We start from the raw sequence: 13,169 nt of genomic DNA on the forward strand, positions 1-13,169 counted from the left end.
CATTAATTGAAACACAAGTGCAATAATAATAATAAGACTGGAATGATTCATTTTATTTTAAGGTTGCGGATGTTGTTTTATGCTAATGTTTTGTTGTTGTTGTTGTTGTTTTGTTTCTCTCCTTATTTATTTTATGTTTATATGTTTTATAATCTTTTTATATAGTACCAGAGGAGGACTGCACCTTTTCAATTTTGTTGCATTTCATATAGTTTTGCTTCTAACATGCTCCTTAAAAAAAGTCTAAAAATATGATTGGAGGCAGAGACAGTTTGTTAACATGAGACTTTATTGAGAAGTGCTACATGTTGTTGATTGTCCGAAGTCAGAGGATCGACTGTGGTGAAGGTTGGGTGTGATCAGGTCAGTGGGGGGGGGGTTGTGATTGGTAAACTGGTTTGTGATTGGCCAGTTTACTCGTACAGCCATGGCTGGGCGCAGGGAGTGTAGCTGACCAACTCCTCCCCTTTGAACCACAGGTCAACCTCTCTCTTGGCGTTCTCCAGTGTGTCGCTGCCGTGGATGATGTTCCTGAGAGAACACACACAGGTGAGCCGCAAAACCAACCACTATAAAATGACTCTGTATTATTCACCCTCCTGTTGTCCTCGAGTAAAGAAGGAAGGGAGGAAGAAGGAAGGAAGGAAGGACAGAAGGAAGGGAAGAAAGAGAGGAAGGAAAGAAAAAGAATGAGGGAGGGAGGGAGGGAGGGAGGGAGGAAAGGAAGAGAGAAGGAGGCAGGGAGGAAAGGAAGGAAGGAAAAGAGGAAGGAGGGAGGAAGGAATGGAAGAAAGGAGAGAGGAAGGGAGGAAAGGAAAGAAGGAAATTAGGGAGGGAGGGAGAAAGGAAAAGAGGAAGGAGGGAGGGAAGAAGGAAGGGAAGAAAGAGATAGGAAGGAAAGAAAGCGAGAAGGAGGGAGGAAGGAAGGAAAGAAGGAACAGTCAAAACAGACGGAGTCAATTTGACCCGGGAGGACGACACGAAGGTTAAAAGTTAAGATTACTGATTTAGTATTTTATGATTTATATTTTGCTTCCTCAAATCACTTTTGTGAGTTATCTGAAGTTATTTTGATTAACTTACAAGGTCAAAATTAATATTTTACTGAGTCAGAATTCTGATTTTAGTCAGATTTAGTCTTTCATTTATCACCCGTCTGTCTGTCTGTATAAGCTATATGTTGTATATTGTTATGCAGTTTATTAAAAAAAAAAAAAAAAAACCCTGTTTCCTCACCTGCCGATGTTGACGCACAGGTCTCCACGGATGCTGCCGGGTTTGGAGTCAGCGGGGTTGGTCTCACCCAGCATCATCCTGGCCAGCTTCACAATGCTCTGCCCCTCCCACACCTGAAACACACACACACACAATCCTAATTAGAGCTCTAGTGAATATATTTCTGGCAGCAGGAGCATTGATGGGTTTTTAATAGTTTTTGGAATACGTTTTTATTATCTGACTGTCCTGTGAGAGGTCGTGTGTGTGTGTGTGTGTGTGTGTGTGTGTGTGTGTGTGTGTGTGTGTGTGTGTGTGTGTGTGTGTGTGTGTGTGTGTGTGTGTGTGTGTGTGTGTGTGTGTGTGTGTGTGTGTGTGTGTGTGTGTGTGTGTGCTCGCTCCATAAAAGGAGACAGACCTTGAAAACAAAAGGGCGTGAAGACAACGTGATGACAGCTGGATTAGACAGTAACACGCAGAGAGAGAGATGATGAAATGGAAAGACAGATAGAAAGATATTTGACTGGCATGAGAGGAAAGACAGAGATGAGGGTGAGTGTGTGTGTGTGTGTGTGTGTGTATTCAGCGTCTCCTGATGGGAAATATTAAGGCATTGTGCCAGCGGGTTAAAATGAATGTAATTTGAGGAAAATATATATGTGCATATGAGTCATAACCAAGAGAAGAAATGGGCGTAAATCAGGCGGGGAGTTCCGGTCCTCTGAAATGAGGCCAACGCGGAAGTAACTTAAAACTGCATTCTATCAAAAGGCCACCAGGGGGCGACCGTTTTGGTGTCAAAAGGACTTCCGTCTCTATACAAGTCAATGGAGAATTCACCAACTTCTCACTTGATTTCTAACCTCAGTAAACGTTTTCAAAATGTGTTTATGGTCTCAATCGCTAGTTTAAAGCCTTCTTCAATGCAGTATGATGTTCATTTGGGACATTTTGGCCTCCCTGATTTTATATGTGAAGATAAAGCAGGGTATGCATTAGGGCGTGGCTATGTGGTGATTGACAGGTTGATTGGTTCACAGGTTCAGGAGGGCGCCTCATGCTCCTCCTGATGCCCATATAAGTAGAATCCCTGTTTTTATTTTTCCCAGCATGCACCGGAAATTTTCAAGATGGCTCTGCTCAGATCCGATACTATTGGCCTCCGAGCAGCAGTCCACAAACCAATGGGTGACGTCATGGATGTTACGTCCATTTTATATACAGTCTATGGCGTAAATGTGTAATTTCAGAAATGACGTATTGTGTGTTTTATATCGATGCCGTGACTCACGTTCATTATTACGAGCTGCTAGAAAGACATCATCAGTCAGTAACAAATAAGGGCATTAGGGTTGGTAAAATGTACATTTAGCATTTTTGTTGGTTTTATATCATTTGAAATGACATTTGCACCATTTTTTTTAACCAAAAGTAAGACTGAATGCTCTTGCAAATGTCAAATGGTGTAACCACAAAACCGCCTGCATGTATCACTGTGTTAGTCTAACCAGCGTTGTGGGGACGTTTCAGCCTTTTCTTCAGTTTTTGAACATTAAACTTTTTTAAGATGAAGGTTCTGGGTTTGGTGCACTATAGGAAGACAAGCGTGTTAATGTGAGAGTATGTTACCATGGCGAGGATCGGTCCAGAGGACATGTATTTGCAGAGACCAGCGTAGAAGGGCATGTCCTTCAGGTCCAGGTAGTGGTTCTTCATGTGGTCCTCGGAGGCCTGCACACATTATCACATATTTATAACACAAAGACACTGAGATGTATTAAGTTTTCACATCTGACAGTATAGTTCTCGATAATGCTGTACTCTAAATATATAATATAAAACATGCCATCACATTATAAATGAGCTTTTCCTGATCAGATAAAACCTTTCTAATTCTGAAAACTCATGTTTCAGTTGTAATTTAAGTTTGTATCTGCTAAAACTTTACTTTATTTTGAATTTAACCCTCCTGGTGTCCTCAAGTCAAGGAAGGGAGGGGGGAGGAAGGAAGGAATGAGGGGAAGGAAGGAAGGAAGGAAGGAAGGAGGGGACGTAGGATGGAAGGTAGGAAGGGAGGAAGGAAACAGAGAAGGAGGGAGGGAGGAAGGAAGGAAGGAAAGGATGGAGGAAGGAAGGAAGGAAGGGAGGAAGGAAGGAAGGAAGAAGGAAGGAAAGGAGGGAGGAAGGAAGGAGGGAAGGAAAGAAGGAAGGTAGGAGGGAGGGAGGGAGAGAGGGAGAAAGGAAAAGAGGAAGGGAGGAAGGAAGGAAAGAAGGATGGAGGAAGGAAAGAAGGAAGGCAGGAAAGAGAGGAAAGAAAGAGAGAAGGAGGGAGGGAGGGTGGACAGACTGAAGGAAGGAAGGAAGGGAGGAACAGTCAAAACAGACGGGGTCAATTTCACCCGGAAGGACGACACAAAGGTTAATTTAAAGATATGTGTAAAACCTGTGGTACTAGGTTGGAAAGAAGTTGGCCAATAAGGTGTAACACAGAATTGGGTGATCTATCTATCTATCAATCTATCAATCTATCAATCAATCAATCAATCTATCCATCTATCCATCCATCCATCCATCCATCCATCCATCTATCTATCTATCTATCTATAAATATCTAATATATCTAAATCTATCTACCTGCTGTATATTCCCTTTTTTTTACAGCTAAACTATGTCATTGCATCGTATACTTAGTCCCTGATGTCGTCATGGTTACCTGCATGAATTTGGCAGCAACCAGCCTGAAGCCTCTGGTCTCGAAACGCTTGATGATCTCACCACACAGGCCTCTCATGACGCCATCGGGCTTCACGGCAATGAAGGTACGCTCCATGTCTGCTCAAAGAAGGCTGCGGAAAACAACACCAAAGAAGAAGAAAAACGGTTTGTTGTTTAAAGTTCAAGTTTTTGTGTTTTACTACAATCGAAAAATAACCAAGTTGAAGGCATTCCTGTCAGAGTACCAGTCTGGTTTTAGTCCACATTTATAGATTCATCAGTGTGTGTGAATGTAGGGATCCATGTTGGGTCGCATCCCATTCAGCATTGATATAAATCAGATTGTCTCTTCTTTGTCCAATTATAAAAGATTGATTGTGTCTCATTTGCGTCCTACTGTGTATTTGGTTATGTCCCTAAGTGCAGCCACTCTTTGAGAGAGAGAGAGAGAGAGGTAACGGGGGAAACAGTAATTAATTTGATTACTTGTTACTAAAAAAAGTAACGCTGTTTATTTAGAACGCCGTTATTCCCATCACTGGTCTTTATGCAGACAATGCTCTACTATACTGTACAGTACTATACGAGCACTTCTACAACAGGAGAAACTGAATTCATTATATTCTCCAGATCCAAACATTCAACCCAGTCCTGAAGGGGAGTGAATGAACACTGAGCACAGGCAGGAGATGTGTTAGTAGAAGAAGAAGAAGAAGAAGAAGAAGAAGAAGAAGAAGAGCTGAAAGATGAGATTACAGAAGAAGTTTCAGAAGAAGAGAAGAAGATTTCTGCTCCGACCTCATGTTGAAAATGTGTGACATGTTTCCATTAAGCAGACAGTATTGAATTACTCCTAATTAGAGAAACTATGAAGCTGGAGTTTATTGTGCTGTGAAATCAAAAAACTACCGCAGAGTTTGGACTACGTTTTCTTCTTCTTCTCTCAGCTCGGAAACTATCCACCAGAAAGCTGATGCCATCGTTTTTGGACAAAGCTTCAGGAATGCTCGGCTGCCACGCTTTCTAATTTTACCGCCTGTCGGTGGCTGTGCATGTGCAGCTGATAGGAGCAGGTGGCGCTGGCAGGAGCTCGGGCTGAGAAAGCGTAAAAATGTCCGAGCGCTGCTGGAAACAGACGAGTCCAGGGTCAGAAAATGGTCACAGCTGATACCTTTATACACCTGGAAACGCTTCTGAATGTATAATTAGTATTAAGGGTCAGCTATCAGGAGTTAGGTTCTGCTGGTTTAACAGACTTTGCTGCATCTGCATGAATACTGACCTCACGTTTATCATATTCATTGTGCATATTCATTTTCACCCATTCATCAGGAGGAATGAGGAGTTTGATGAATTTGACGCCATCAGGCCAAAGCTTCCTCTAAAACTCAGGGAACGTCAAAATCTTACTTTATATCTTTAACCTCCTGAGACCCGAGCTTTTGTTTGTTCTGCATTTTTAATCTCTCGTTTATTTAACTGTATAACAAAATTACTATTTACTATTTATTTCCTTACATTAACAACTTCCTTTTGCACGAATTAGCAGTGTTGTAGTTTGCTACTATTGCAAAAAATGTGTCAAATTTGTAAAACATATCAACCTACAAATGTACAAAAGCATAAATAAATAAGTGTCAAGCATAAAAGTTGATTGGGTTTTTTACCTGGTCCACTTTTTGACTGAGGAGCGGCCTTTGTTTGACTTTTTTGGCACTGATTTTTACACTGTAATGTACTTTTGTTACCACTAGGTGGCACTAAAATGCATGTACGAATGAGGACAACAGGTCAAAGTTCAGCAGAATGAAGTATAAGTAATATAATGTCCTCATGTGAGGACGCAGGGTTGCAGGAGGTTAAATCTATCTTTATAATATCTGAATCATTAAGACTTAAATACATTTAGATTGTTGTCAACGTGAATGACAAATAATCACCTTGGTTGCATTTCAGTGTTTGGTTGCGTTATCTAAATGAACGATATCAGTGACAGGAAACATTGGGAAATTACCATCAAACAGACATAAATGGTCCTGAAAATGTACAAAGTGTCCTTCAGCAGGGAGGCGACCAATCAGGACTGATCTGGGAGTGGGAGGCTCAAAGCAGCTGTTTTGAAGCACATGGCATTCACCAACCAGGGCCAAACGTTCCTGCACCTTCTCTCACAATAAGTAACAGTGTGATTTTGGCAGTAAGTCGATGTTTAAGATACAGATTCTGTGACCACGTAGACTCCTAACCTGGTTTCATTTTTATATCACAGAGCAAAGACAGAACCATGGAAACAACCTCTGCCATAAACTGATATATCAGATTTAAAACCCTTTAACATGCTTTCCCCTTTTTCTGTAGACAAGTCCAACAACACAAACCAAACACTTTCTCTTCTCACTTGTTGTGTGACGTTTGTCAGTCTTCTGCTTTGAAGCTGAACTCAGATTTTCAGTTTCTCAGAGTTCAGGTGGAACTTTTCAAACTTTCCAACAAATACGAATCTTTTGTTTCTCGTTCACAAAACCTTCAACACCTCCTGCTGAATCTAGTGTGTAGGTTTATAAAGGGTGAGGACTTTAACATCTTTCTGTTGCCTGTAAAACTGCAGCTTTCATTTGCTTCACTGTGACTGCAAACATTCAGTTTTTGGGGTAAAATGAACGTTTAGGGTTTGATCATGTGACCGATTAAATGCCTTTGTCGGGCATGCAGACCCAGTATGCCTTGCAGTCCAGCGAGGCAAACTGATTGGTTAGGTTTAGGCATGGGGAGTGAGCTGGTTGGGTTAGGGTAAAAATATCAGAGGCAGAGCCAATCAGAGGCAGAGTAGAGGTGGGTCTGCACACAGACCGTCTGCCTGCAGCTGTCTGCAGACGTCCAGCATGTCAATGCAGCAGAAGCACATGAGCTGCTGCAGGACGACACACACACACACACACATACACACACACACACACACGCTGTAGTGGCTAACGGTGTGTTTAATTATTAAATAATAAATAAGTGATAAGAGCAGTGAAAATTAGACTTTGTGTGTGTGTGTGTGTGTGCGTGTGCGTGTGGATATCTACCTTGGTTTTGGGAGTTGAGGAGAACTTGTGAAGACCAGCTGCAGGGATGCAATCACGGAGGTCGAAGAGCCAAAGAGGAGCTCTATTTAAAGGGTTCACTGTGGGGGGGCGGAGCAGGGGGTGGGGCATGGGGGGGGGCAAAAATGTGTGTGTGTGTGCATTGTTGGGTGGGGGGGTGGTGGCATGTGTGCGTGCGTAAAGGATGCCTGTATGAATCTGTGTTGATGGATCAGATCAGTCCTCCTGTGTGTGTGTGTGTGTGTGTGTGTGTGTGTGTGTGTGTGTGTGTGTGTGTGTGTGTGTGTGTGTGTGTGTGTGTGTGTGTGTGTGTGTGTGTGTGTGTGTGTGTGTGTGTGCGTGCGTGCGTGCGTGCGTGCGTGCGTGCGTGCGTGCGTGCGTGCGTGCGTGCGTGCGTGCGTGCGTGCGTGCTTGCTTGCTTGTGTGCATGCTTGTGAGTTTTAGACCTTGAGAGTGATCTTGGATAATTTAAAGTAAGACACGACTGAAAAGTGAAGATACGTCTTTTCACAAATTTTTCACTTTCCATAAATTTCATTGCTTTTGAAAACTTCCTTTTCAGAAGTGACATGTGTAGTTTGTTGTATTTCCCTAAATAGTAAAATACCCATGAGCCTCTGTGTCTGTTGCCATGGAGAACAGTTCAGTACATCACAGCTGCTGAGCTCCAAAAGTCACAAAATCCAACTAGTTTTTGCAAAGATTCAACATTTAACAGAAGCAATGCATGCTGGGATTTGTAGTTGACCTCTTTTCTGAAGTTGTGATGAAAAGTTAGGCATGATGGAAATAAAAGTACAACAAAAAACCAACAATTATTAACCCTCCTGTTTGTGCAAAAGTGACCCGGTCTGGTTTGAACCATAAAGTATAAATTATCTCCCAATTCAATGAAAGCAGTGAAGATTATACTTGCAAATAATGTAGTAAGGAGCCATCCGTGTGATTTTCAGGCAATTAGATGAAATAAATCCATATTTTCTTTATATAAAAACAGGTCAAATTTGGCCCGAGCTCAACAAACAGGAGGTTAAATGAAAATGAGGAGAAACTAAAAACAAGAGTCCAGATTGAGATACTTCATTGAGATTTGTTCCTGGACTCAGTTTTGACTTCAATTTCACCTCATTTTAAATCGTTACCTCATCGATTTAAAGTAATAAATAAAACCTTTGACACAGTGTGAGTATTTTTTTTAAATTTTTAACATGTCAACTACAAATCCCAGACTGCACTGCTTCGGATTCTGACGGCGGTAAAGTTGAATTTTTTTCAGAACAGAGATTTTGGCAGCTGTGATGTCGTGTTTGTAAATGATTTGTAAACAGTAACCGAGGCTCATGTGTATCAACCATAGACTGTATATAAGAAATGGACGTAACATCCGTGACGTCACCCATTGGTTTGTGGACTGCTGCTCGGAGGCCAATAGTATCGGATCTGAGCAGCGCCATCTTGAAAATTTCAGGTGCATGCTGGGAAAAATAAAAACAGGGATTCTACTTATATGGGCATCAGGAGGAGCATGAGGCACCCTCCTGAACCTGTGAACCAATCAACCTGTCAATCACCACGTAGCCACGCCCTAATGCATACCCTGCTTTATCGTCACATATAAAATCAGGGAGGCCAAAATGTCCCAAATGAACATCATACTGCATTGAAGAAGGCTTTAAACTAGCGATTGAGACCATAAACACATTTTGAAAACGTTTACTGAGGTTAGAAATCAAGTGAGAAGTTGGTGAATTCTCCATTGACTTGTATAGAGACGGAAGTCCTTTTGACACCAAAACGGTCGCCCCCTGGTGGCCTTTTGATAGAATGCAGTTTTAAGTTACTTCCGCGTTGGCCTCATTACAGAGGATCAAAACTCCCCGCCTGGTATCAACGTATTTACCATTTAAGTCATCACTTCTCATAAACTATCTTTGAATTTTAGACATTTTTGAGAAGAGAGTAAAGACATTTTTATCAACTGACATTAAGACAATTGTAAATGACTGAAAATGTAATTTAGATATTAAATAAGCATTTTTTTTTAAATAAAAGCTTACGTTTAAGACATACTTTCATTTCCTTACTTGTTGAAGAAAACAGATGTTAAAGGAGCAGTGTGTACGATTTAGTGCCATCTAGTGGTGAGCTCGCAGATTGCAACCAATTCAACCTAAAATGCTGTTTGAATGTTAACCTTCGTGTCGTCCTCCCGGGTCAAATCGACCCCGTCTGTTTTGACTGTTCCTTCTTTCCTCCCTTCCTTCCTTCCGTCTGTCCTTCCTTCTTTTTTCGTCCCTCCCTTCTTCTCTCTTCCTTTCCTTCCTCTGTTTCCCCCCTTCCTTCTTTCCTTCCTACATCCCCCTTTCTTCCTTCCTCCCTCCCTCCGTCTTCTTTCCTTCCTTCCTCCCTCCTTCTTTCCTTCCTACATCCCCCTTTCTTCTTTCCTTCCCTCCTTCTTTCCTTCCTTCCTTCCTCCCTCCCTTCCTTCCTCCCTCCTTTCCTTTTTCCTTTCTTTCCTTCGTCCTCCCTTCCTTGAGGACAACAGGAGGGTAAATGCCTAAGTAATAATGATAATAATGATAATGATGATGATGATGATGATGATAATAATGATAATAAAATAGTATAATATACAGTAAGATGCTGACAGAGGTCATTTTGCTGACAATAATTCTGCACAGTGTCTTTAACAGGTGTGCTGTATTATGTAAGGGGGGAAGTTACTGCATCTGATCCTGCACCTGTTACTGTAAATAACCGAAATTAGAGCTAAAACACACACATACACACTCCGGCAGGCATGCAAACACACTCTGAAACATTCACTACTGTATGTGTCGAGTATTTAATCTGAAGCTCCAACCTTCACCCTTCCCCCAAATTTTACCCTAAATATAAACCTTCTCCTAATCAGGGCTGGAAAGCTGGTCTGGTCTGCAGGCCTTAAGAGGGGGGGGGGGGGGGGGGGGGGGCGGGAGGGACTGCAGGGACCCTATCAGCTGAAATTAAAACAAACACACACTCTACAGTTTTCCCCATCTTGTGTTGCGATGAACCTGCAGGAACACAGCTGTTACTGCTCATCAACCAAAGATGGAGAAAGAGAGACGGGTCAAGTTTAACTCAGGTCAAAGTTTAAAGAAAGTTTGCACGCTGAAATCTAAAATAATAATAATGATAATAATAATGATAATAAAATGCACAGGAGTTTAGATTCCGGACTGCACTTCATACCTCCATCAAGGATCAATAAGATCCTTAAAATGTGTTAAAAAGTCTGGAACTGTAGGAGTTAAAGCATTAAATTAGATTAGAAGACGACTTTAAAAGATAGAAATACTCCTTTAATGTTTTTAATACTTCACTACTGATTAGAGGAAGTTTGTTATGTGGATAAAATTCAGTCACACATGCAGAAAGTGAGTCTGAGGCAGAGTTATTGTTGTCCAGATGTTTTATTTCAGTGTCTGTAGTGTGACAGCAGAGGAGCAGCAGTCTGGAGGAGGAGCGAAGAGGAGGAGGGACGAAGAGGAGGGACGAAGAGGGGAGACGAAGAGGAGGGACGAAGAGGAGGGACGAAGAGGAGACGAGGAGGAGGGACGAAGAGGAGACGAGGAGGAGGGACGAAGAGGAGATGAAGAGGAGAGACGAAGAGGAGACGAGGAGGGTGAGGGACGAGCTTCACGTCCTTCAATCAGCTGATTTCACCTTTGACCTTCTGCTTCTGGTCTGACCTGCTTCTTAAGGTTTGAAGGTAAACCGCTAACGTGGGAACGCTGACATTAACAATCATTAATATTCCAGATTTGTGAAAAAAAAAAAAAAAGCAACCGCACAATAATGGTCACCATGGTAACAAAGGATCATTTTCTAGAGAAAATAAAGTCGTAAAATGGAAAAAATGAAATGATAAAAAATGTAATTTCAAGAATAAAGATGATATTAAAAATAATTCAGGTCAAAATGTTACGTGTTTATTTATTTCTTCTAAAATTATAATTTTTTATCACGAAACTTTAAAGCCTTGTTATGACTACTGCGTCAAAAAGTGTCGAAATAAGTAATTTTTCAAAAGGATTACTTTCAAAAAAAAGCCTTATTTGTAAAATTACAACTTTATTCTTATAATGTTAAAAAACATTTTGCCTTTCACAATTTTCTTTTATCTTAAAATTTTTGTTTTTGTACAAAATTATTACTTTATACACTTAAAGTCTGACTTTTTTTGTAATGTTGAGACTACTTCCTTAAAAAGTGCCGAAAAAAAGTTATTTCTCAGAAGAATTACTTTTATGATTTTTATCCTTTTTTAGTAAAAATCACAATATAATTGATCAATTTTGGAAAATTACAACTTTTACAATTTTCTTTTATGTCATATTTTTTGTTTTGTACATATTATTATTATTAACGTTTAAGTTTGGGTTTCGTATTTATTCCTTAAAAAAATATGACATTTTCTAAAAGTTTCCCGTTACCTTCGGCTAACCCTAACCCTGATACTCCGTCATACATTACAACAGATTATTCAAGCTCCCAAATGTTTTTGCAGTATTTTCCCTAAACATTCTGTAATTGGACGCCAGCCCTCCAAGTCCCGCCTCCTTCCAGGCCTCTGCTCCAATCACATCGTCTGTCTGACGTTCACAGAAATAAGGACTCGTATCAATGTAAACAACCACTTCTGTACAAAAAAACAAACAAACAACCCCAAGCTTTAGATAGAAAACAACCAAACAATAAAACTGAAGAGATTTAACTGTACAATTCATAAAGTCATAAATTCATCATCATTTCTTTCTCTTTCGATCATCACTGAACACTTTCTCTCATCTTTTACAAATAAAAAACATCAAATCAAATATTTCTCCTTGAGTTAGCATCACTCTCTCTCAGCTCATACATAAAATAGAGTCTCCGTTAGTATTTGCCTATTTACAGGGTTGCAATATATACACATTTTTTAAATTTTTTCAGTGTTTTCATACAGGCGACACAGCAGACAGCCTCGACCCAAGAGGCCGCCCGCCTTTCAAAATTATGGATCCCAAGACGCAGAATTACAGGCAGAAGCTGGAAGGTTCAGGTGTGAGGTTAGAAATGGTTCAGTTTAGATGAGTTAGCTTCGTTTGGTTAGGGGAGTGTTCAGGACTTCTGTTTCTGCCCAGATCTACAGCGGGATCCATAATAAAGCGCCAGACACCCAGGAAGTGGTCCTGAGAGAGCCACCGGCAGACTAGTGATGATGTCATCTTCACTGGGTTTCACACTTTGTACCCGACCGAACCGCCGCAAACGTCTCCGACTTGACAAGAGTGTTGACATCGAGTACAAACAACTGAGTTTGAGTCTACAGTCTACTACAGTCGGCCTTTCTCAATACAGAAACACGTTTAAACTGTTACTCAAACTTTTGTTCTTTGAAAAGTAACTCTTGATCTCTGGAGTTCAAACTTTGACTTCTGTTCTTGGAATATCGAACTTGTGTTTTTGGTATCTGTAAGTTGAGTTCAAACTCGTTTTTTTGGGACTTGCAGTGTTCTTGGTATTTAATGTAAGATGCATTCAAGAACGTAAGAACAGACAAGAATGAAAACTGAGAAAGGCCAACTGTGTCTAATCCTGCTGGGATTCATTCATATATATTTTTTAAGGAGAAAATAAAGAATCTCTTCATATCTGATGTAATGTCTTGTCAAACCGGACACGTTTTGCACGTTGTGTTCCTGTCCAGAATCAAGTTCACACATGTTCAAAAATCTGAATCACTATATAAACAAATGTTGGAGGTAATTTGAGACTTGTGTTATGTTCCTGTCCTGAGTTTTACTCCTGAATCAAAGATCCTCTATTGTAAAAACATGACAGCAAATGTTGGACTTCTTCTTTATGGCAGATATCAATTCTGTTATGATTCTTCATTATGAGCCTGATTTACTAAGATCCCAAATAAAGGTTCTGCATTGCGTGTTTAGTTTGCATGCGTTTTGCAGGTGATCTACTGAGAATAACTGTGTACATGAAAACAGGTGCAGACAGCAGTATTTAAATGAGGGTTTTGTGTCTTTATGGAGAGTTTGGACGAGCAGAAAGCTGCAAGAACAAAATGAAATGTGATCAGGTTCTAGTGGAAGAGGTTAACTAATATAT

The 13,169-nt window shown here is 40.7% G+C and overlaps 1 protein-coding gene across 1 annotated transcript; it reads right to left on the reverse strand.

Moving 5' to 3' along the window:
- Positions 1–268: 268 nt before the first annotated feature.
- On the reverse strand, positions 269–7,061 carry LOC133999040 (nucleoside diphosphate kinase A-like). The gene is made up of 5 exons (XM_062438155.1): positions 7,002–7,061; positions 3,929–4,061; positions 2,845–2,946; positions 1,237–1,349; positions 269–531 (listed from the first exon to the last, which is right to left on the reverse strand). The coding sequence occupies exons 2-5, from the start codon at positions 4,043–4,045 to the stop codon at positions 414–416; spliced, it is 450 nt and encodes a 149-aa protein (XP_062294139.1). The 5' UTR covers positions 4,046–4,061; positions 7,002–7,061; the 3' UTR covers positions 269–413.
- Between the last annotated feature and the right edge of the window lie 6,108 nt (positions 7,062–13,169).

Source organism: Scomber scombrus, chromosome 18, assembly GCF_963691925.1.
Source record: "Scomber scombrus chromosome 18, fScoSco1.1, whole genome shotgun sequence".
Lineage (NCBI taxonomy): Eukaryota > Metazoa > Chordata > Actinopteri > Scombriformes > Scombridae > Scomber > Scomber scombrus.